Source organism: Chionomys nivalis, chromosome 17 (assembly GCF_950005125.1).
Source record: "Chionomys nivalis chromosome 17, mChiNiv1.1, whole genome shotgun sequence".
NCBI classification, from domain to species: Eukaryota; Metazoa; Chordata; class Mammalia; order Rodentia; family Cricetidae; genus Chionomys; species Chionomys nivalis.
This window is the reverse complement of record NC_080102.1, coordinates 50,897,240-50,923,192: the sequence shown is the minus strand read 5'-3', so window position 1 is coordinate 50,923,192 and position 25,953 is coordinate 50,897,240. Positions and strand designations below refer to the sequence as shown.

Genomic DNA, 25,953 nt, shown 5'->3' with positions numbered 1-25,953 from the left:
CCAAGAGAGAAAAAATCTCCTGCCTTCCATGGTCATGGTCACATGGGGGAAGATGGAATTGTACTGGATCCAGGGGGCATAGAGAGTGCAGTGAGCTGGGAGGTCACCCTGTATGAGAGTGTCTTCCTTCATCAACCCGTTTCTGTCAAGGGTGACTTAGCTTTTCTGTGCTGTGTCTTCAGGTTCCTCTTCTCTAGCGCTGTGCTGTTCAGTATGGCAGCCACCAGCCATGTGTGACCAGCCATATCAATGTGCTCTATACGTGAACTACCCACTGGATCTTGAAGATTAAAAGGGAAAGAAGACATTAAAATATATTTTTAATAATTTGTATATTAGTATGTTCAAATAATCAAATTTTATATGCTTAGGTTAAAATATAAGCATCATTAAAATTAATTTGGCTAGTATCATTTTGTTTTAGTATAGTTAAAGTACAAAATGACATTCGTGACTCACGGGCTACACTGGTGGCTGTCGTTCCAATATGACTTTTAATCTATTCTTTGTTTTCCACCCCTCATACATTCACAAGGTTGACTTCTTCCTCCTTGACTCTGATAATGGCTTTTATCATTTTATTTTTGTCTTCACGATTTCCTCTTCCCTTCTGTTTTCTTTCTTTTTCCTTTTGCTCCTTTATATATATGCTTCTACAAAACCATTTGTATTTATTTTAAAAAGGGCTTAGAGAAGATCGGAGATAAACACATGTTCGTGTTTAGTTAACTGGGAGTTCAAAGTTGAGCGTTCACAAAGCAGAAATTTGATCATGTCGCGGACCGCTCAGACTCTGAAGAGGATGCGGATTCACGGTGCCCTGACTCTGGGCACCAGCTGCTTTGGCTGTGGCTGTGCTGTAGAGAAACAGCTGCCCTGTCTGCATGGGGTGAGCTGAGGACGTTGTGGACCAGTCTAAACTTTGGGCTTCATTGCCATGTCCTGCTCTGTGTAGCTGAGATCTTCATCCACGCCATGGAAACAACACTTAGCTTTTGGAGTAGCTTTAGTCCCAGCAAACAGTGGCCGTGCAAAATGAGCAGGACAGCCCTGCCTCCCCACCCCGCCCCGCCCCCTCCCTCTTTCTCCCTGCTGCTCTGCTACGAGTGTTGGCGTCTTTCGACGCGTGCGTATAGCTGGCAGGCTCGTTCTGACCCTTAACGACCAGCTGATGCCTGCAGCGCGCACGAGAGCTCGTTCTTCTTGCTGTGAATTCCGTGAATGTTGGCGAATAAACGGCGGTGTGTTTCCACAGTCCACGGTCACACAGAGGGATTTCATAGCCCTTACCCCATTCTCAGGCCTCGCCTCTCCTGTCCTGCAAAGCCTGTGGAACTACTAATCTTTGGGTTGCTTGTAATCAGCTTTTTCATTCCTGAGTCCAGTCTGAAAGGTCGCCCCACATGGGCAGTGCTGTTCTGAAGGGAAAGAACGAGCGCTGGTTGGAACTGTCATAGGCCGTCTCCTCTCCAGTCAGTTCACATAAGTGTCATGTCCCCTGACATGCAGGTTGTCATAACACTGTAGGAGTACCCATGGGGAAGCAATCCATGGAGATACTAATCTAGAAATAACGCACCACCCGTGCTGGCCCCAGCCCTACCTTCCAGTCCCTGCTGTTGCACTTACCCCCTTACCTGGCCCATCTTCCTTTTGGCCTCCCTACTGAGCAAAAGTCCTCCCCAGTCATCGAGGATTCAGCTTAGAAAAAGGAACTCCTGACAAGACTGATGTACTAGTGACCTGGGAATAATACCAAACATTTCTGATTTCCTACCTGAATCATGTAGGCTCATTTTTATAATTATGGAACACCTATTTGTATAGACTTCTCTTTAATTTTTAATTTTCATTTCACTCTGGCTAAGGTCTTCATAGGAGGAAAATTGTCTGCATTCGTAAGAGTGACCGTGCAGTCGTGTCCGATCAAAGTTGTGGCCACTTACCGCTGCCCTTGCTTGTGACGGAAAAGTGCAACACAGACTGTGAACTCAGGTAACGAGAACTGGTGTGTAATGAAGATGGACTCATCTTTAGATAAGGTGTGCAGCACAGTGCCTCCCACGGAGCCAGCGGTCATTGACATCTGTCCTCTGCCTTGTCGTTTAGAATATGTAAGGCTTACTAATTCGTGTTCATGCTCAGTAATTCATGTGACTGTTGAATTAATAGTATTAGTGAAATACCCATGTGTAGGCCTCAACTTTTGTGTATAATAGGGATAATTTAGTCTATAAAGTAAATTCAGAAAAATTCTAATTTGAAAGTCCGTGGTTTCAAGATTTGAAATATTAGGTTCATGTAGCATGACTTTGTAATACCCACTGAAATTAGGACCCAATAAGTAATATTTGAGAATGAAAAAATATAGGTTGAGTTCCCTGGTACATTGGAATTGAACTAATATATTAATATTCTTAAGAGAAGTGTAAGCAAGTTGGTACTTCTACCCCAAATTCTGAATTTCTTAAGGGTTTGTGTGTGAGTGTGTAGGCATGTGTGGGTAACAGGTTAACAGACTGATATAAGCTAAATCAATGATTCAAAAACCCCATATCACTATTAAATTTACATTGTGGTGATGACGTTTAATATTCAGAGATAGCCAAATCTCTTCTTCATGCATGAAGCTTGGGAATTTGAATGTACTGTTGTGTCGTGTGAAGGCACATGAAAAAGCTCGTGGGAGTGGCTAGTGAAGTTGCACGGAGCACAGGGGGGTCCTTTCGGGGAAGGAAGTCTCTACCTCACGCTTCCTTAGACTGGGGTATGCATATTCCGTGATAAAATCTAGACTACCATTGGAATAATTTGGCCAGAGTTGCTATTTTTACTTCATGAAAAATGTTTGTTCACAAATATTTCTAAATAGAGAATACAAGGAATTAACCAGAGGTTGTGCTATATGTTACAAGAAAACTATTTTGCCAGCTTTCAAGCCTGTATCTAAATTGCTGTGGTAAGATTCCTAGCCTCCAACCCCCATTCATGTAACAAGGTTTGGCCTGGGTTTGCACTGGGAGTCTGTGTATCCCATGGAATCTTTAGTCGACCGTGAGTGCCAGTCTTGATCAACGGCAGATGCTCTCAAGAAAACTTGCAGTTCTAGGGCACACCTCCAAAGTTGCCGCCAGCTGTTAGAGTGACACCCAAAACACAGTGTTTATATGTACATATATATATATATATATATATATATATATATATATATATGTACATATATAGTTTTAGAGCAACTAAGATTTCATTTGGAAGATGGTAAGATCTCTCTCTCTCTCTCTCTCTCTCTCTCTCTCTCACACACACACACACACACACACACACACACATGTTTAAACCATTGGAACCCAATCTCTGAGCCTCGTTTTCCAATACAAGAACTTTTTTCTTTTTATTTTCATAAAACACATTTTAATTCATCGGACATGATATTCTTTTTCTAAGCTTTTATAGTTTTCAGAAAGCTGCTTATGAACCCTACACTGAGTTGCATCATCTTCCCATGCACTCTGTTTATCAGTATAGAGGGCAGAGCATTTCCTAAGCTGACTACATCTGAAAACACACCTCGAGGTCAGCATTCCTGGGCTGAGCCAATACTGACTACTACTCCTCTCGATCTGCTTCCCGGGTCCTCGAAAGACAGCAAACTACACAGAACCCCACTGCCGACGCCCCACCCTTAGGGCTGAGCCACCCTCCTGGAGTATCACAGATCACTACAGATCTGCAAACATACACTCTGACACTTTTTCTATCATATGGCTTGAGACTAGAGAGCATCTTCATTGACCCAGCAGCTCCCAGGTCCTAGGAACGCCACTCGGGTCAAAGCAAACAAGCAAATGAACAAACAAAAAAACCTTTCTGAGATACTGTCTCACTATGTAGCCCAGGCTATCCCTGAACTTACAGACTTCCTGTCTGGCCTCCCATGTGCAAAGTGTTATGAAAATGATTAGAAACCAAGGTAGCTACTTGTAGTACTCAAACTGTTTGATAACTCAGCATGGACATTTGATTCAATGTGGTTTTATTTTAAAATTTGCAAAGCTGACGGAGAGATTTGAGTTTTTGTTAAAAGAAAGCAGGTTTCACAGTTTATATTCAGCCTTTAGCTTTTGGTGAATAATAACAGGAAAGGAAGTGTCTGTTCCTGATCACCCTCACTTCCAGATGCTAAGCCAGGCTCCTGGCGTCCTGTGGTAAAGTCACTCACCTCCTGGTCAGGTTCATAGCCAGCCCTCTGGCAGCAGGGGGCCAGCTCTCCTGCAGAGAATACAACAAAAGGTCCAGTACAAGAACTTTTCATCCCTAATTCAATGATTTATCAAATAATTTCTAGTGGAATATCCATAAGCTCTTAAAAGTTCTAAAAATTGAATTATACCCAAGACCCTGAATCTGTTTTAAGTCAATATCCATAAGCCCTGCCCCTAAATGCAGCAACATCTTCTCTAGGTGGCATATCACCGGCAAAAGCGAATGCTCATCCCAGTGTGGCCAAGGCTACAGGACCCTCGATGTTCACTGCATGAAGTATTCCATTCATCAAGGACAGACTGTTCCAGTAGAAGACCACTACTGTGGCGACCAGCTCAAACCCCCGACCCGAGAGCCTTGCCATGGCAACTGTGTTTTAGCGAGGTGGCATTATTCAGAATGGTCCCAGGTAAAATAAAAATGCCTCTCTTTTTACCAGTTAAATGTTTCTATTTCTCTAAAAGTGTATCTTGGCTAAAATTTTGGGTTTTTTTTTATTTGTTTGTTTGTTTGTTTTCTGTTTCTAAACGCCACTGATTTTATTTTTAATTAGTGTTCTCGGAGTTGCGGAGGCGGGGAGAAGACTCGAGAGTCCTACTGTGTAAATGGCTTTGGCCACCGCCTTGATGACCGACAGTGCCAAGTGCTTCCGCGGGTGATGCTTGGGAATTGCAATGAGTTTCCTTGTCCCAGCTGGGTTACTAGTGAGTGGAGTGAGGTAACACTGAACACGTGGCTTAGAAAAACTGCTGTAATGTCTTGCTAGGGAAACTCACAGTCCAAGACTCTAAGATTCAAATGTATTTATCATAAAAGCAGTTTTTAAAAAAGTAAAACTACCTAGTTCTTCTACCATTTGAAATTATCAGGCCAGCAGGGACATTTACTGAGATTTAGTCTCTAACCAACTTCATAAAAAGCGGCAGTGCAAAGCATTACTTCTTCAAAGGTTAGCTTTGGATCTTTGTTGCTAGAACAAATGGATATTTTAATGGGACTTTGATACATTTATTTATTATTTTTTATCATGGGGAGTCATGTATTCAGGTAAGAACCTGAATGATCAGAGAATCGGTGGAAAAGCAACCAGTGACCTCTGTCCAAAAGGGCTGAGGCCCTCTCTATGGCCTCTCTATGGCCTCTCTATGGCCTTACTACTCCCAATCTGTCCTCAGTCCTCCAAAACTTCTATGGTTAACTTTGATCAGCTAGTGGCTAGCTCTGCCCTCTGAGTCAAAGCAAGCTTTATGGTTGTAATACGGTCAAAACATCACACAGCAGGGCCTAAGTGGCAGATGTCGGGCCACTGGTTTATCCGGTGAATGGCTCTTGAGGAGTAGGGGGGAAACATTCCAGATCTTTGTGTCACTTTGTGATGCAGCTGTTTTAACTTCCCAGTGTCCTGCCACGTGTGGAAAGGGAATGCAGCAGCGACAGGTTTGGTGTCAGCTGAGTGACGACCCCCTGAGCGATGGCTTCTGTAATGCCAGTACCAAGCCCGAGTCCCTGAGACCCTGTGAGCTCCGGGCATGCACTTCTTGGCATGTAGGCCCCTGGGGTCCTGTGAGTATATGGCGGGGCCGTCTCTGCTTTTGCCCATCTGTATAGGGAATGACACAAAGGTTGTGTAATAGTCCACACTCTCCTCAGGAGATTCTTTAAAATGTGGGTTGACATCTGAGGAGCTGGGATGATGGTTCAATGGGTAAAGTCTCTTGCTACCAAAGATTGATATTTTGAGTTTGATCCCTGGAACTCTTATAAAGGTGGAAAGGGAAAACGGACCGTCTGATGTCCATGCATGTGTGATGGCATGTGCTTGTGTACACACATACAAACATGTAAAGTAATAATTGAAAAATACTTTCTGAAATGCAGTCCAGTATTAGTAGAATTTTGACATTGCTGATAGTTTTGCCTTGCTTAATATTTCAGCTTTGTTTTTGAATTTAATTTAACCAAAAATGCTGAAAACACTTGCTTTTAGCAACTTCAAGAGTGTGTGAATATGTCCGGTATCTGTGCTTACATTGCTATTCCTGGGTTTGTGAGTCTTGCTGGGAGGCCCTGGGGTGAACGACGGTCAGGGCAAGGGAAGGTGGGGAGTTCAGTCCCAAGGAGGCTGCCAAGGCTGATGGAAGGCTCCCCCTCATTTCCACATACTTCCTTGTAGATAAGGAACTTCACTTAACATATCATATGACATCAGGCAGGTGTTTGTTACCAAAGCTGTAACTCCACAAACAGTATAGCAGGTCTCTTTTAACATTTTTATGGTGACAGCTTTAAACATACATTAATTGTAGTGCATTTTGTTAACTGTGGTGTTTAGGTGAAACCTGTACAATGGATTTGAATAAATAGGCATGTCAATTTGATTTACTAATTATGGGTCTCAAATCTGATATCATGTGCTGGTCTGAACAGCTACTGAGAGTACATGTTATACATATAGCTTTTATGTTCACTAAGAAAGTGGGCGTTTCTGTAACCCTTGGAAACTGTCTTTGGCACCTGTGATCTCCTTTCAGTGCACAGCCTCCTGTGGACACGGGTACCAAATGCGTGCTGTCAAATGTGTCAGCGAGCTTTTTGGCTCCATGCTAGATGACAGAGAATGCCAGGAAACCAGCCGGCCCAGCGACAGACAGGTAAAGGCGGTCTCTTCATGGATCAGGAGCAGAAACAGTTATGAAATGGAAGGGTTGTCGATGAGTGCAAATTATATATGTAATAAATAGCTAGATAGATTTATCTTTTACACCCTGAAACACTTTATGCATACAGGACGTGTCCTTCTCGGTTTGGGCAAGCTGTGCTCCATTTTATCTGCTTTAACTCATACATTCCCCCTCTACTATGGTGTCTGTGAGACTCCCATGAACTTGCAAAAGTGTACTTTTCATTGTACAGCCATACCCTCCATCAGAACAGTCCACATTAGGACTGTTTTGAAGGACTTTGTTCCTTCAATGGTCCGATAGGATGGTGACAGGATTGGGATGCAGCCTTCCTACCCGGTACTAGCGCTTCCTACCAGGTACTCCTCTTGCGAGCAATGTGTGTCTCAGCCAGGGAGAACCTAGGTCATCCATTTACCTTTCAGCATGCAGAATTATTGCATTCTGAATTTGAAAAAGGAAACCCCGTACAGAATTTCATATACGCCAGATTAAAGAGATAAGTGGCATTCAATAAGGTTTGTTTTTCCCTAACAGGAATGTATGGTTGCACCTTGCTTGGTTGTTCCAAATGTTGGGGCATCCTCCTTACCGGCCATTCCTCTGGGAAAGGCAGCCCAGTGGCGCTATGGATCTTGGACCCCAGTAAGTGACCCCGCATGTCTGCTGTGGAGGCTTCACCCCTGTAAAAGCAGTTGCTCAGTTTTGTCAGCTTTAATGTGAGCATTCATTCTTGGGTATTTGATGGGATGGAAGATTTACAGGGCTTAGATTTAGGTCGTGGAATGATAAAATCATGGCTGTCCTTTTAGCGAGCCTGTGTCTCTGTGTAGGGAAGTGACCCTTCAGGGTGTGTTTTCTAGTCTGTAAAATGAAGATAAGACCTATGGTCCAGACAGCTATGAGCAGTGGCTATGTTATAGGCAGTTATCAGCTTGTCTCAACTGCAGACATTTTCATGCTGGTTAGTTTTTTAACTGAAAGCTGTTATGGATCAGCCGTTTCAGCTTGCTCTAATCCCAGGTTTTAAATTATGGGATCAGATGCCTTCTATTACAGAGCCTTCCACGGTTATATTTTGATAATATCTAATGATGATTTTACACAAAATGTTTCCAGAACCTTTAATTCTGACATGTGATTAAATGTCGCTTTAAATATTATGGTCATTCAAATGATTAGATCTGACTTGTAAAACTTATTATCTAAAGTGGGGAATATTACCGCCTTATGTGTGTCTGATGCAGAAATTATTCCAGGAGATATTACTCCTCTTCTATGCTCTCGCTGAAAGCGTGGTATTGTGGGACAGAGTGGCTCCAGGTAACAAGAGTGGGGGTGTGACTAAGCCCATCCCACCATCACTTGGCTTTTTAAAGTGCTCTGTGTCCTGCGGAAGGGGCAGTCAGGCCCGCTATGTGAGCTGCCGCGATGCCCAGGATGAAATGGCTGATGAGTCGCATTGTGCCCACTTGCCCCGGCCTGCTGAAGTAACCCTCTGCTTCAGTCCTTGTGGAGAATGGCAGGCAGGGAACTGGTCACCGGTAAGCATGCGTATGAGAAAGCAGGCGCTGAATATTTAAATATAATGTTGGATATTAATGCGAGTTATTACATTGTAATGCTGGCTGGCTTTCTAATCAGTGCTCAGCTTCCTGTGGACATGGGAAAACCACTCGACGCATTTTCTGCATGAACTACCACCAGCCGGTTGATGAGAGTTTCTGTGACCCCGAAGTTCGTCCTGTGATTGAACAAGAATGTAGCCTGGCAGCCTGCCCGCCCCCATACAACCACTTCCCCAGCTCCTCCGAGCAGCCAAGCCAGTTTCCAGGCAGAAATAGCCCATTAATTCATAAACCAGAAGAGAATCAAAACCAGGGGGTCCACCTGTCAATCAGAGGAAACCAGTGGAGAACAGGCCCTTGGGGAGCAGTAAGCTGTCTTTATTGAGTTATACTAATTTTGTAACTGAATCCTATTGCAGTTCTTTCCCAGATATGTGTGTAATGACATCAAATGTTTTTAATGTCAGTGTTATCTGAAGATCAATAGCTCAGTTCTTCAAAGGCTGAAAGCATTTTGATGCAGAGTACAAGTCCCCGGGGTAATCACTAACCACACTGATTACTGAGGAACCCACTTGAAAGCTGCTTGATTAGAGTCCATATCATACCAAAGAGGGCAAAGCCTGTAATAGGTAAGACTGAATGTTGGGGAGAAAGAGAGCCTTGCTGAGGCCGTAGTCAGGAGACTAGTGCCGGTCCTGAGAGTGTGGGGGTCCTGAGTGCTCCTTTCAGAAGAGACTGACGGTTAGAGAGGGGTGAAGGGCCAGTGACAATGCGTGTCTGTTCTAAAATGCCTTCCCAGTGAGATGGTAAAATGTTAATCTCTTTTTACTTAGCATCTATTTTGAGAGTGAAGGATCATTTTTTAATGCAAATTAGAAAGATCTTTTCATCCAAAATTTTTATTTATCTTTTTTTAAGACAGGGTCTCACTCTATAGACCAGGATGGCCTGGAACTCACAGAGATCGGCCTGCCTCTGCCTTTACCACTGCCTGAGTGCTGGGATTAAACTCATGTGCTACTATGCCAAGCTTTCATCAAAAAAAAAAAAAAATTCTAATGAAGCCCTTCGTAAAAAGTCAAGTGTTTTTGACAGATTTTCTTGATTGAAATGTGGCCCCACATGGGCGATTTGACCTCTGACCTTGCTTCTTGTCGAGCACCTTCCTCACTGGGTGGAGTGAGTGTGCCTTTGTGTATTTCTGTTCTGTCCTCATCAGTGCTCCCGAAGCTGTGCAGGAGGCCTTCAGCGCCGGGCTGTGGTCTGCCAGGATGAAGATGGGCACAGTGCTTCTTACTGTGATGTGGCCTCTAAGCCCCCAGAGTCAAATCACTGTGGCTCCGGACCCTGTCCACAATGGAATTTTGGGGATTGGGGAGAAGTAAGTCCTGCTGTCCCACCATGTCATCTCCGAATGACAAAAATAACATGCTTCCTGCTATGGGATCATTTAATCTCACTATTCTGTGTGGAAACATATTTTTAAAAGTTCTTTTGCAAGAAGCACTCTGGTGTTCCCAGAGAACATTCCCGAGAGAGTGTGCAGGCCAATATGTGTGTGTGCTACCACTGTCTTTCAAAAAATGTATATGCAGCCATTTAAACTTCTCAAGAAGTTAGATTGATATAGGAACAGAAAACCAAGTTGATGTTTGTGTCATGCTCTATTCTATTGCATGCCATTCATTTGGCTAATTCCTTTAAACCAAATAGTTGTGAATTATTAAGCATTTTTTAAGGCCCAAGCACTCCTAGGCACCATTAGTGTAAAGGTAATCGAAATGTTAACTCTGACTATTAACAGCCCCCTCACCCCCACCTTCTTTAGATGGGAAGAAAAAGAAAAGGCTTGTTTAATGCTTTTCTGTAGGCATAATTTTCTGTCCTGCCAGCCAGCTCCCAAATAACCACACAGAGACATCTTATAAATTATGAAATCTTGACTGATAGCTTGGGCTTGTTTCTAACTAGCTCTTATAACTTAACCCATTTCTATTAATGAGCTTTCTGACTCTTGGCTTTATTACCTTTACTCTGTTCTGCCCATGCTGCTTTCCTGCTTCCTCTGTACATGGCTGGTGACTCCAGCTTCTTCCTCCCAGCATTCTCTCTGCCCCCAAAATCTTACCCATTTAGCCTTTTATTAAACCATTCACAATGACATAGCCTCAGAGTGTAAAAGAATATTCCACAACACTTTTGGAATTAGTTTTTTTTTCTTTTTTAGAATGACTTTAGCACATAATTTCTCTTCAAAAGGAATTTGAAAAATCATTCTTTAAAGGGCTACTTTAGCTGGCAACTAAAATGTATCAAGTTCCTTTAAGAATATACTTTAAGCTCTAGTATTGCAGATAATACTGAAAGGTTGGATGAATAAATATAAACTTTAGTTGTCAGGGTGCTCACCCAGTGTGCATGAAACTGTGAATGTGACCCCCAGGACCACATAAACCGCGTGTGCTGTACACCTGTAAGTGGGGGCAGGAGGGGCAGGAGTTCAAGGTCACCCTACATAGTCACAGAAGGAATCCAAGGTCAGCCTGGATTACAGGAGACCTTGTCTCAGAGAAGAAGATGGAAGAAATATAATATTCTCTTTGATGTTTATTGGGTGTAAACTTTGCTGTTCTTATTTTCAGTGCACACAAACATGTGGAGGAGGAATAAAATCAAGATTTGTCATATGCCAGTTTCCCAATGGCCAAATGGCACAGGAACAGAACTGTGACCTTCCCAAGCCACCAAGCATGATGCAATGTCATGTACACGCCTGTCCTGGTGATGTGTCCTGGTATCGGGGACCATGGAAATCGGTACGATAGCAATCGTAGTCTTATTATCGTGTTCCTTTTATGTGAATTTCCTCTTTGTAAGTAGGAAAATTCACATGCTATCTCATATCTGATTACTGCTTCTAACAGTGGACCATCGACTGTCCTGGCATGTATATTAAAGTCAACAATTTGAGTAGGAATTCATTCAAGTACTGTAATTACATACGTGTATGTAATGGTTTTATATGTATTTACTTTCTATGTGAATTTTGAACTAATTGAAATGCTTTCCTTCATTGCATCTCTGATTAATTGGACTTGTGCATAATGTTAACCCTTTACTTGTAATAATGGCAGATTAAGGCTGTGTCTTGTTTGAGTTATGACTGTATGTGGCTTTTGTCTGTCACTATCCAATAACTGATCCCAAGCCAAATAACATTATTTTAAAATGTGTTTCCTTGCTGTTAAATCGATTGGTTTAGAAATGTGAAGATAGTAAAGACAAAGGCATTTGCTTACAAAAATTAAATTGTTCATGGTTTGTTAGGTACATCGTAGAGAAGTATGACTCATGTAGTAATTTATTATGAATATTCATTTTTCCACTGTGTGGACTAATTATGGTTTAGGAATATTTTAATTTTCCATTTTTTTGAGTCATAGACAGAACTCAAAGATAGCGCCAATTAATGGTTTCTTTTCTCTAATATTTTTCAAATATCTGATTGAAGTATAATTAATGCACAAATATACTGAAATTAGCATTTTATCACCTTTGTTTTTTAGAACATGAGTAAATGAATATTTTCTTTCAGATAAAAAGGTGATTTGAGACAGTAATCTATTTATAACTAAACTCACAAACTGAGCCATTTTTGTTCACATTAAGGGGAAATCTAGCCCCTGAAGGCCTTGTAGTGGCTTTCTTTTTGAGCCCAATGGTGCTGTTTTCCCACGGAGCATGACTTTGGTGCTCAAGTTTTAAACTTCTTCCTGTGTCTCTGCCTTGTGATGGACCCTGAAATACCTAACTGTAAGAATTTTGAGGTCGATTTTCCATCAGGGGTCAGTGCACTGCCTGTTTGGGTATATTTTCTTGGTGCTCAGTTACATGACTTTTTTTTTTCCTTGCTGTCACAGTGGCAGAGTGGACTGTCTGGACCACAGTGCCTGAAGTATTTACTCTCAGGCCATTTCTCAGAAAACTTTGCTGGTACCTGCTCTGGTTATTGAACTCAGAACAGTGTGTCTAAAGGGTAGGGCAGAAATAGAATATTACAACTACAGTGTTCAGTTGGCGTCAGTGTTAGTGAGGTCCACATAACCTTTCATTTGATACCTCCTGAAAGTGTCCACCATGGAAGCCACCTACATCCGTGTATTGTATTGGAATATATCTGACCCTGTATTCAGGGACATGTTTGTACATCACTCATATGCTAAGGGAGAAACCTGGATGTCCATGAAGTCCTCTGTACAGGCAGCTTTTCAACCTCATAAAAATAATCGGTCCAGACAGCACCTGTGACTACAGGACATAAGAGGGGGTTGCAGAAATCCTCGTTGTTTACTACACACCTACTCCGAAAGCAGCTAATCGAGAAATTTTAGTCTTTGCACTAGTGCGGAACTGTAATAACTATATATTTTGATAATTTGAAAATGAAGTTTTAAAAAAGTCTCAATAAATGTTTATGCCAGAATTTTTACAAACCTATTTATTTGCATGTGTAAAATATATATCATGAGAGTGCCTGGATTTCTGTTATTATATGAAGAATATTTATTTTTTCAATTAGTCTTTTATATTAAAAGGACTCAGGGGATCTGAAGTTTTGTTATCAAAACCAGGTATATATATATATAATTTGTTTGCCTCTTTCAGTATTGCTACATATTAGCCAAATTTCAGAATACCTCTTATAACAGATTAGATTAGTATTCTTTCATGAGTAACAGTAACATTAATTCCTATAGACCCTGCTCATTCAGTTAGAAAATTAAGGACTGTATATGTGTATGCATGGATGAGTGCCATTAAATCTTTTTATTTTAAAGGAAAATAAAAGGAGTATATAAAACATTATTAAAATATTTTAGAAAAAAGTATGAAGATATCCCTAGCTTTTATTCATGTTCTGGGAAATCTTGTGTTGTAATAACAAAAGGAATAAATGAATTATAGCCTGTGCTTGTTAACTGAATCACTACATTTTTGTAATATGCCAATGTGAATGGATTGTACCTTAACCATTTTTCGTTAATGTGTGGTCTTTGTGCTTGGCATAATGTATATGTATGCTGTATTTTCATCCCTTGCATTGGTACCTAAATGTGTTAAGCGACTGACAAACCTTACATTGTAATGAATGGTCCCTGTCTTTGGTGCTGTTTTTCTTAAGTAACAGGCTGTTAATGTCTGTTATTAAAAAGCTAACTGTTGAAAGTGAATGTTTTCATGTTTTTTCTGAGTATTTGTATGTTACTACAATTTTCTAGATAACTCTTACAAACTAATATAGCAATGTAAAAATGTAAGATTTACCATCTGCTTGTTCATTTAAAACTACTAGAAATGCTTACATTTTTCTTTTTATGTATTATCAGCAATGAATAAAATGTAGTGGGGGTTATTATTACAGTTAAAATCAGACTGTTAGTTTATGACCAGCACGATCTTTAATAGGATCATCACACCTCACACAATTGAACTACTGGAGAAAATGCTTTTAAAATATTTATTTCCTTGTATTTCCCCATGGGCTTAAGTAGTTTTCCTAGAATAATTTTGTTCACCATGTGAAATGAACTCATGTCTGATAAATAAATCTTGTGTTCTGGGGTTGAGAACAACACAACCCCGGAGTTGTGTTGTAATGGGAGTAAGGCAAATGCCATTCCTTGAAGACCCTTTCTCTTAGAACACTTTAGGAAGTTCTTTTTTGAATTGAAAGTTTGCTCTTAGAAACCCACTCACTCTGGTACTTTCCTTCAAAGTGTTTTTTGGGGGAAAAGTCAAAGGAGTATAGAGAGACAAAAAAATCATTGAATATCTAAGAAGGATGCACACTACCCAAACCCTCTCAGACGTGAACTGGTGGTCCGAGCACACACACCTGACTCCACAGCTTGCTGTGTTCATGGTTTTGTGTAACACGGCCTCTGCAGCTCAGACTTATGGATGAGCCTAGGATCAGCTCGGGACAGACTGGCACCCCCAAAGCCGACAGCTGCGCAGGAGCAAGGTCATGTGTGGGGAAACAGTCCAGAAAGCAGTCATTCATTTCAACTTTTTAAAGAGCAGTCAAGGTACCTACAATAATGATTTCCTTAAATCTGGAAAAAGAACGTACAAACATAATAAGTAGTTTTAAATTTTTTGTTATTTATTATGTGGTTTGTATGTTTTGTACATACGTGGTTCACGTGTGAATGTCAGAGGACAACTTGCAGGAATCTTATCTCACTTATACCATGTAGATACCAGAGATGAAATTCAGGTCATCAGGCTCGGGGAGAAGTACTTTAACCCACTGAGCCCTCTTGCTGTCCCTGGAGAACAAGTTTTTAAATGAAGTTTAAAATATATTAAATTGCATTTAACTAGTTATATATTTAAAATGTATTCGAAATTTGCTTATCATATTTATTGCCACATCTTTCTATAGTACATTTATTGTTCTCAAATGTAATATATATACAACATAGTGGGCACTCTGGTGGTCACTATAACTCAACCAGATGTAGTCCTATGTACAATGACTTGACAATTTAATAGTGAGAGTGTAAAATAAATGCAGTCACAGGCATGGGGTATTACAGTTGCAGCAACAGCCAAGTGATTTATAATATTGAAGACTCATAAATATTTGGAGCTTGATATGTTAGAATAAACCAAGGATTACTGATGAAGATTACACTTGGAAGCAGAGGAATTCTGCTAGTAAATCCTTCTAGAAAACTTAAACCAATAAGATGTATTTCTTCACAACACGGGTTACATTGAGGAGGGTCTTGTTCTACTGTCAAACAGTGGATGTTTCTGCACAACGCCACAGCCTCCTCCTCTGTACATGTGGATTCCATGCCTCACAAAAAGAGAGCAGAGGTAAGCTTACAGATTGCCCTGTGTATCTACTTATGGTGCTCTGAAATAGTAAAAGAAACCAAGCTGGATCCTGGACATTTTAGACAAATGACCTCAGAAAAACGCGAGGAGATAGCCTAAAGGAAGAGTGGTTGTAGCCTTTGATGTCACTGGGGTTGTAACTTAGAGCACATAGCAATTAAGTCGTGCCTCTGCATAAGTGGGAAGTGCCATCTTTTTGATATTTAACATGATGAAGAATGCAAAAATGCCCATGTGTCTGTGGCATTTCTAATGTTTCCCCAGTGAATGCTTTAGATGTGTAAGCTTCTCTGGAAATATTAGACTTTTTTTCAGAAGACATTGCTCGGAGCCCTCTAATGCCTCAGCTGAGTCTGCTTGTGGAAGTTAGAGGAGTATTCTTGGTGAAGATAGAAAATACGTGTCAGCTTTGATAGTTAGACAAAACCATATTCTAGCTTCTATGTAATCCCAAGAGTCAGACACTATAATCTGTTTAAATGCTTTCCAAATCTTTCAAAGTCAAAGACCTTGCAGTTTCAAAGGTAGGTATATTTCTCTTAACATGTTTTCATTGTGTGTTCTCTTTCTTTGTACATTGTCTCTAGAAAGTAAAATATGATTATTTGATTTAGAAAAGAAACACAAATGTGAATTTTTCAAGGATTATGTGAATAATACTAAATATGCCTTATTTTATGAAGTTAAGGAAATTTTCTATTATTGAATTATTTGTTAACCACTTAATTGTTAAGAAGTGATCGAATATTTTGATGAGTTTTGAAAGTGTAGCTCAACTCCCTAGTGCAGGTCAGAGCGTGTGATATATTTAAAATGTGATTTTGATAATTTCTAATATTGAAATATTTATTTGGAGAAATCTCTCAAAGGAGCAACGCTCATCTGTAGGCACTCTTGTCATATAAGAAATTGGTTTAAAATCAAGTGTGGCAATCATTTTACAAATTTGTCTTAAATGACACCATTAAGTTCTTTAATTTTTTAGGAGTTAAATTTTTGGATTTTTAACAAATACCTACCTTTGAAACTGCAAGGTATTTGACTTTGAAAGATTTGGAAACCATTTAAGCAGATTAGAAAATTTGACTTTGAAGTTTTAAGGATATATGCTTGGCAAAAATAATAAATATTTTCAAACATTTAAAAATGTTTGGGGGAGGTTTCCAAAGCAATTGCTTTCTGCCAAGCACTGTTTGGTCTCTTCTTTATCTCAAATGACAGACATTAGTAGCTCTTTGGCTTTCCTGGAAACATTAGCTAATGTAAAACAAGCTTGTTTCTAAGATGAAAATTAGAGCTTCATCTTCGTGAACCTATTACTCTCCATGTGTGTGGACACAACTGCCCAAACCCTCCTTGTGCTAAAAAAAACTAAGGCAAAAACAAGTGCCTATAGGAGGAAGTCAGGGCATCTTCTTCTCAACATAGAAAGCCATGCGTTCACATGTGTGTTAACCTAGGGGTCATCAGTGAACAGATAAGAGCTTCAGGGACTCAGTGCACTGGGTGTGGGTCAGTGACTGCCCCTTCTGCTGGGAAGGCAGGTGTAAAATAGGTGTGGTGTGTCAGACTTGTGCCCAAACTACAAAGGTTACATTTATGTTTTGGGTCAAAATAAATGAGTAGAGCTTCTTAAAATAGTATTTTGGGTTGGGGGAAGCTGGGAAGATGGTCTAGTGGGTAGATTATGGGTCTTGAGTTTGAATCATCAGAACTCTTATAAATCAAACTAGACATAGTAGCGATTGCCTGCAATCCCAGTTTTCTGATGAGATTGGTGGAGGAGACAGAAAAATCCCTGGAAACTTGCAAGCCAGCTATCCCAGCATACCCTGTGAACAAGAGAGACTCATAGTGGGAGATGCAGACAGACACCAGAGACTGTTTTCTGACCTCTACCCATGAACTTTCATGGGCCCACAGTCATATGAAAACACATACACGGTGTAGATACGAAAGATAGTATTTGGTACTTAGAAAGCCTTTGAATTCCTGAGTTATGTGTTACAAAGACTATGACTTAGACGTTCAAATACTTTGTGTGGCCAAAATGTTTAGTAACATTTCTAAATCCTCACCAGCTAGAGTCAAGATAGAAACTATTAGTATTATTATTTTAGGTGTTTTTGAGACAGACTGATTCCTGACTCTTTGAGTAGTGAAAGGATAGTCTCAGGGTCTTGAGAATTTTACTTCTACCTCTCAAGGTCTGGGATTACAGGCAGTTGACTCTATGGCTGCTCAAAAAAGAAATGGTATGACAGGAATCATTATGTATGCCTGTAGATCCCAACACTCAGGAGGCTGACAAGGGAGTTGAAGGCCTATATATAGCAGATGCCATCTCCACAAAGCAACAACAAACTTTTGAGGGGCATGAGAAGATGACTTACCACTTAGGAGAGCTGGTTGCTGTAACATGAAGGCCTGCTTGTTGGGGTTTCTGTCCTGAATGTTTTCAGTCTTCCCACCAAGTATTACAGCCAGTAAGCCCCAAAGAAATTACACAGAGGTCTATATTAATGATAAACTGTTTGGCCCATTAGCTCAGGCTTCTTATTAACTCATAACTTATATTAACCTATTATTCTAGTATATGTTAGCCACATGGCTCACTACCTTTTTCAGTGGGGCAGGTCACATCTTGCTTCTTCAGTGTCTAGACAGGACTGCCGAGAAAACTTCCCTCTTCCCAGAATTCTCCTGTTCTCTTTTCTCCACCTCTACTTTCTGTCTGGTTGTCTTGCCTATACTTCCTGCCTGGCTACTGGCCAATCAGCGTTTATTTAAAATATAATGGACAGAATATAAATGATTCTCCCACACCAGGTTGCTCTTTCAGAGAACCCATGTTCAATTCCAAACATCTACACGGTGACTCATAACCATCTGTAAATCCTGTTCCAAAGGATTCGGTGCCCTCTTCTGGCCTCCATGAGCACTGCATGAGTATGATGCACAAACACAAACGCAGACAAGCACTCATAAACATAAACTAATAAATAAAATCTCAAAAAAAGGAAAACACTTAAAACACCAAAAATATAGCATTTGTTTGTCAGGGCTCTGCAGGTACAAGGGGTCCTTTTCTCGCTGGTGCCCATTGTGTTTATACTCTTAGCATCTTTCTATACAGTTTACGTGGATGTCAGGGTTGTAAAAGGTTAAAAGAAGGGAAGAAATGGCACTTCTGGTGAGGCTGGATGTGATGCCTCACACCCATAATGCAAGCACAGGAAAGACTAAACAGAGGAAGAGTCATGAGTTTGATGCCAGTTTGGGCTATTGAGCAACACCCTGAATTAAAAATAAACACACTATCATCAGAAGTCAAACATTTTTAACTAGTTCTCTCTCTCTCTTTTAAAGTAGACATAAAGATATCTTTTGCAAAAATCTATTCCTCTTTATCTACTTCATTCTCTCTCTCTCTCTTTCTCTTCTTTTTTTTTTTTTTTTTTTTTTTGATTTTTCGAGACAGGGTTTCTCCGTAGCTTTTGGTTCCTGTCCTGGAACTAGCTCTTGTAGACCAGGCTGGCCTTGAACACACAGAGGTCCGCCTGCCTCTGCCTCCCAAGTGCTGGGATTAAAGGCGTGTGCCACCACCGCCCGGCTATCTACTTCATTCTCATTGGAAAATAATTCAGTGTATACCTGATGCATTTTTTTTCAGTGTTTGGTAATGGTTTTCCTCAGGGTAAAGAAGACAGGTGTCAAGAATCCCCTGGAATTCTTGCCTCCAGTTCTGACTGTTGAGCTCTGCTCTGAGAACCCAGAAATGCTGTGTTCCAGTCATGCAAGCTCATAAATCAACGGGAGAGCCTTTATTGTTCTCAGGATTTGGAAAAGAAAGAAGAGAAAAGATGGGAACAGTCGATTTGTTGTACATTTGCATAGTGTGTCAAGCACTGTAAAAGATTCCTTCACATGTCATACTGCTACGGCAAGCTCTGCTGTTATTACCATCATTTTATCTGAGAAAGTAGAGGACTGGAGAAGTTGAAATGCTGTTAGCTACTGTACATATTGCTACAACACGACACGTGATGGAACTATTTAAGAAAGGATGTGGTTTGGCTCTTGGTTCTAGGAGGGTACAGTCTATTGTGGCAGAAAAGCAGAGTGGTCACTTGCATTGGCAACCAGAGAGCATAGTGTGGACAGGAAGTGAGCTTTAACTACAAAACCTCAATGCTCATTCCAGTTTCCTTCTTTATCCAGAAAGCCTCCAAATCCCAAAGTTTCCATGACTTTCACAAACAGTGCCACCAACGGGGGCCAAGTGTTCAAACATATGAGTTTCTGGGGAACATTGCATGGGGAAAATGTCCCACGTTGGGCGCCATTTGTGAATAGAGACTCTACTTTTGCTTCCTGGCCTCCCAGACTTGAATAATCACACAGAAACTATATTAATTGCAATGTTGCTTGGCCAATGATTTAGACATATTCTTAGCTAGCTCTTATATATTAAATCAACCCATTTCTTTTAATCTATCTATCACCACAAGGCTGTTACTTACCTGTAATGTTTTGGCATCTTTCTCCTGAGGCAGCTACATGGCATCTTATTGACTCTGCCTACTCTTTCTATTCAAGTTTCTCACCTGGCTTTACTCTGCAAAGTCATTAGCCAAAACAGCATTATTCATTAACCAATAAAAGCAACACATATAGAAGGACATCCCATATCAGCAAACCACACTAAGCATCTAGCCCTAGGCTGCCCAAGTACTAACAGCTACTTCAAAATATAAGTGTCTTATTCTACCCCACATGTTTTTATTATCTAATGCATCACTTCCCACTATTAAAACTCATAAAAACCCATCTTACATTTTAACAAAATAAATTCATTTTATGTGCTTTTGGTAATTATTTAAAATGGACTCAATTTCACTGACTTATAAATTTAATTCCTTAAGTCATTCCATTGCCACTTCTGTTGCATGTGATAAGCAGACATTAATTTGTGCAATGTATGGCTTTCCTTTAATTCCCAGTCTGACTTGCCTTTGCCTAGGACACTTATATAGCTCATTCATGTCTCATCTGAGAGCTCTCACTGCATATTCCTTTTGGGACCTTTACAACCCTGTTTAGAAACAAACTTCCTGGCTTTAGTTTTATCAATTCTCTAAGCAGCTCACAAAGCATTTGTGGAATTGGGGATGACCATTCCTGCATTATTATTATTATTTTTTGGTATTTAGTTTTAAGAATGTTTTTAGTGTTACCATAGTAATGCTTTAAAAGTAGTATCTAAAAATAAAAGTACACTGGAGTTTTTTTTTTTTTTTTGGTTTTTTTTTTTTCGAGACAGGGTTTCTCTGTGGCTTTGGAGCCTGTCCTGGAACTAGCTCTGTAGACCAGGCTGGTCTCGAACTCACAGAGATCCGCCTGCCTCTGCCTCCCAAGTGCTGGGATTAAAGGCGTGCACCACCATCGCCCAGCTTGTACACTGGAGTTTTATGGTCTGTCCACACTGAAGAATTTCAGTTTTTCCACAATGGAAGGTAGGTGCCCATGGTTCTTCCTGTTGGCTCCCAGGTAGGGTACATGTGGGATATTTATTATAGAGAGCATAGAACATTTTTGCAAAAGCAATATCCTGGCTTCCTATAGTTTATAAAAGCATCAAGAAAAAAAATAGTCTCAGAATAACACCAGTGAAACAGTTATTAACATTTGGGGGGTGGAGTAGGGCTGGAGAGATGGCGCCGTGTTTAAGAGCACTGACTGCTCTTCCAGAGGACCCACATGGCAGCTCACAAACGAAGCAGGGTTTTTCTTTTAGGCCACCAACCAAGTCCCAAATCATGACAAAGACACTTATTAGTTGTGAATGGCCTACCTAGCTTACTTAGGCTTATTTCTGGCTAGCTCGTTTAACTTAAATTAATCTGTCTCTATCTCTGCCTTAGGGCTTTTTACTTACCTTTCTTCTCTATATCTTTCACTGCTTCCTGTGTCGGTTTGTCTGGTGTCTCCTTTGTTCTCTCCTCTCTTCTCTGGTTCTTTCCTCTCAATTTTCTCTCTCCTATTTATTCTCTCTGCTTGACAGCCTTGCCTATCCTTTCTCCTGACTAGCTATTGGCTATTCAGCACTTTATTAGTTCAAACAGATGCCTTAGGCAGGCAAGGTGAAACAAATGCAGTATGTCTTTACATAATTCAGCACACATGGACACAACATGAAACAAATGCAGCATAAACAAAAGTAACACACTTTACACAGTTAAAGTAATATTCTGCAGCATAAACAAATGCAGCACATCTTTGTCTAGTTAAAATAATATTCTATAGAACACAAATGTCTGCAATTCCAGTTCCAGGGGATTCTGTACCCATAGCAAAACACCAATGCAAATAAAATAAAAATAAATAAACTTTTAAAAATTGGGGCAGTATTTTCATGATTCTCATGTTAGCCACAGCTTTTGTTTCTCAAAATAAGTAAAGATTTCTGTCCCTAGATGAGTGTAACTCCAGGTAGGGACTCTAAACCAGTCTTGCTTACAAACAGATAGTGTGGAGACGTCTGAAATACTCCTTATTCCTTAAGTTAAAAACAAATTACAAGCCTTAGAGTAATGGCAGGATCCCCTGAGTAGTTCCTGCTGCAAATAATGCATTCAGCCAAGTGAGATAGCTCAACCCTTTAGTTCCAGAACTCAGGAGGCAGAGGCAGGTAGACTATGTGAGTTTGATCTATGTAGCAATTTCCCGACCAACCAGGGCTACATAGTAAGACCCTGTCTTAAATAATCATGCTGCTGCTGCTGCTTGGATTTTGAATTGGAATTACATGTAGTACTGCTTCTAGTAAAATAAAGCTGAGTTGAGTAGCATCTGTACTGGTGAACATAGTTTTTAATCAATTTGACACAAACTAGAGTCATCTGAGAGGAGGAAAGCTCAGCTGTGTGTTGGTCTGTGAGGGCATCTTCTTGTCTGACTGAGCCCAGGGTGGGTGGTGACTGCCCCACAGGTGAGCCTTATAGAACAAGGCAAGCAGTGTTCCCCCAGGGTCTCTGCTTCGGTTCCTGTCTCCAGGCTCCTGTTATCAGATTATCCAGATTTCCTCTGCCATAGTTTGGATCCACGTCTGTCACAGCATCAGAGAGGCAAACTAGAACAGCATCTTTGCCAGTCTGAAATCACCTCCTCACCTCTGACTGAAGAGTCAGTTCGGTCCCTGAGACCTTTATTCCCTAGTCACAAGAGATTTTTTAACTCTCATTTTCTAATACATATTTGCATGTGGTAAGCGTTTCTATATAAGATACTTATATGGGTCAATGTAACTTTGCTTCAAGTTTGGTATTTGGAACTGAGTAGTAACCTTTGCAGTTGCGTAGACAATATTGCCAAATAGATGACAGTAAGTTTTTCATTAAGTATTTGAATTTATGCTGGGCAGTGGTGGTACATGCCTTTAAACCTAGCACTTGGGAGGCAGAGACAGGTGGATCTCTATGAGTTCAAGGCCAGCCTGCTCTACAGAATGAGTTCCAGGAAGGCCTATGTGTGTGTGTGTGTGTGTGTGTGTGTATGGTTGCATTGCCCAAATTAGAACTATAAATCTAGTATGTGTATATAAAGATGTATGGATGTATGTACATACAGTCAAAAATAAAGTTTAAAGCATAAAATAGAAATTTAAAAGTTATGATTGCTACAGAGATCTTGACAGAAGGGAACAGGCTGAGTATATTTGCTATATGGGATTTATTTTTGTTCTTCAGTTTGGGAGCCAAACATTTTGTAAATTAATCTTACTTTTAAAAATCTTAACTGTCGAAAGCTATGAGGTTTAAATCTGATTAAAGAGAATAAAATATTTCAGCAGTAAATAATTTTCGAAACCAACCGCTGTCTTATTCAAGCTGCATAGTTGAAAGCTATCTGCCACAGATTAAAACAGGAACATTCCCAGCCCCATTAAACTTTCAGACTGTCAGTATCACTTTCAGGAAATGCTGCGTGTGGTATCACTGTGAATTAAGGGATAGCCCCGTATCAGAGCCTCTTCCCACAAGATGCTCGTCATGTGGGAATTCGTCTGTTCTCTTGGAAACAAATATATTACTGTACTGCCTTAATGATTTTAATCTTGGACTTATAACGAAGAAATCCAACTGTAGAAGGTTTTGTCCACTTCACGGTGAAGCAGCTACAGGAGGTTTATGTCTGAGAGACAAATTGTGGCAAACTTTTGCGGAGATATTTCTGGAAGTCTCAAAAACAATAGTGCTGCCAGGGGTTAGGTATAGTTTTTGTTTAGATACTGTTGTATTAGGACCCTTTAACAAAGAGAGAGAAGAGAAAGGCTTCGTGTTGTCCTACTTGGAATATTTTGTTTCCAGGGTGTTCTGACCTGACACGCTAACATTCCTCTGCTGAGATCTTACTTCATGTTTTGGTCTTTCATTTCATAATGGTATTCCAAAGGGAGTAAACACAACCATTAAAATGTTAGTTTAAAATTCTCCACCAAAACGGCTCTGGTTAAGATTGTCCAGTTATCAAAATTTAAATCTACTTCATCAGTAGCACATACCAAGCTTTAGTTTTGAGTGAAGAGCCAAACAAGGCCGATACATGTACGTAATAATAATTCAATCAATACTGAAAATGTAATTGACAATTTGCAATTGTCAGTTAACCAGAGGAGACGGTCCGGTCCAGCCAAACGTCTGGAATTTAATTCAAGCCGCTCTGTCTGTTGCACTCTGGTTCACAGACAGTCTTGCTTCTCTTAGCGGAAATGAGGTCTAGCTTGTGGTAAGTGGAGATTCCAAGCCTTAGAGGTAAGACACACTTTCTGTGACCTCAGCTCTCCTTAAACAGATCAGGTGGATCCTCCTACCACTCGGTGAGCAGCCCTCTCTTAGCCATATGGACAATCTAGCTATTACCTTATATAGAGTAAGAAGGCATCTGAGCTGTGTGTGAGCCATGTATCCGTGAGCATTTACATCTTCAACAGATGGACCTTTCTATTATAAAAACAGCAGCAGTTGATTTGGTCTTTAGAAGTGAAATAATCATTTCATCTGATCATTTGATGCCTTCTAAAAACATTTTTAAAAGAAAGAGTCAGAGGACCGGGGATGTAGTGGAATTGTAGAGCACTTGCCTTGCACACCCAAAGCTAATATATAAAAGAACCAGGAGTGGTGGCACACACCTGTGATCCTAGTGCTTGGGACTCAGGGTGGGGGTCAGAAGTTCAAGGTCACCCTCTGCTACATAGAAAGTTCAAGGCCAGCATGGCTGAATATAAGAGATTTTCTAAAAATTAGGAAATAAGTAAAATTTAAAATTCAAGAAAATTTGTAGGCCAAGCTAAATTGAACAGTAGTACCTTGCTTGGTTTTGTTCAAGGTTGTTCAGTGTATTCTCTTACTATAACTGCTGTATTTCTTATTGTCATTATCAACATACTCGAAGTTAATTAATACACTAGGACACTAAAATAACCAAATGTCTGAGAAAAAAAAAACTCAGGTTATGTCAACTTGGGTTTTATTTCCTAGTAGCTGAAAAACTAAATGTCCCAATTTTTAGCTATTGACAAAGAGGTTTTGAAAATGCATCCTTTTACATAAAGGTTTTGCAATTGTATTGCAAAATCGTGAGGTTTCCTTCTTGGTGTGTTTTTCTTTTCTTCCAATGAGACGGGGTGTGATAGAAGCAGTGGTTCAGCTGTTAAAATTTAGTTTTAATTCTTATTTACTGAACCGGAATAAATAAATGGCCTTATTAGAAGCCAATTTTCAGAACTGGTTATTGGCAAATTTACTTATCAAAAGTCTTTTCAGAGAACTGGTGATGACATAGCCACCCCCTCACCCACCCCCTTTCTGCAGATCCTTTCTCTTTTTCATCTTTATCAGTCCCTCTTTTGTTTTCAGGCAATCTTGTTGGAGTTTGTTGTTGTTTCCAGAGGGAGGGAGCATGCGCTGCTTGTCTTTCTGTGTCTGTCTAACTTCACCCACAAGACCAACTCCAGTTCCATCCGTATTTCTGAAAACACCATGTCTTGTTCGTCTTAACGGTTGGAAACAAAGGCACTCTGCACGTAGCAGGCTCTCTTTAGCCACTCGTTGGCTGATGGACACCTACCTCATTTTGCGACGTGGCTACACAGGTCTCTCTTGGGGGTGTTGACTTCATTTCCTTCAGGGTTACAGCCAGGATTGAAACAGATGAACCATAAAGTAGATGTGGATTTGGTTTTCTGAGGGACTTCCTACAGTTTTTCATAGTGATTTCATTAACTTATATGCCAACAGTTGAATATTAGTTTCAATATTTGTTCTTAGAGAAGTATAAATACAATTTACATGACAACATAGAAAAATACCCCAACTAAAGAGTAAACTATGTATGCATTTGCATATATATATTTATATATTATATATTGCATATTTATATTCATAGGGAATACCATACTAAGGCAAATGAAATGCACATTTGCAATTTTTATAGTTTTAATTTTGACTTCTCTTCTATTCTACAGA

General features: G+C 40.2%; 1 protein-coding gene across 1 annotated transcript in view; it reads left to right on the top strand.

The window, feature by feature from the left end:
• Window positions 1–25,953, top strand: part of Adamts20 (ADAM metallopeptidase with thrombospondin type 1 motif 20) — a 118,177-nt gene that overhangs the window by 64,359 nt on the left and 27,865 nt on the right. The window contains exons 19-28 of the mRNA XM_057791850.1: window positions 1,869–1,995; window positions 4,462–4,672; window positions 4,817–4,981; window positions 5,662–5,826; window positions 6,795–6,914; window positions 7,482–7,589; window positions 8,324–8,488; window positions 8,589–8,879; window positions 9,735–9,896; window positions 11,158–11,331. Of these exons, the coding sequence (XP_057647833.1) occupies window positions 1,869–1,995; window positions 4,462–4,672; window positions 4,817–4,981; window positions 5,662–5,826; window positions 6,795–6,914; window positions 7,482–7,589; window positions 8,324–8,488; window positions 8,589–8,879; window positions 9,735–9,896; window positions 11,158–11,331 (1,688 nt within the window). The remainder of the gene's footprint in view (window positions 1–1,868; window positions 1,996–4,461; window positions 4,673–4,816; window positions 4,982–5,661; window positions 5,827–6,794; window positions 6,915–7,481; window positions 7,590–8,323; window positions 8,489–8,588; window positions 8,880–9,734; window positions 9,897–11,157; window positions 11,332–25,953) is intronic.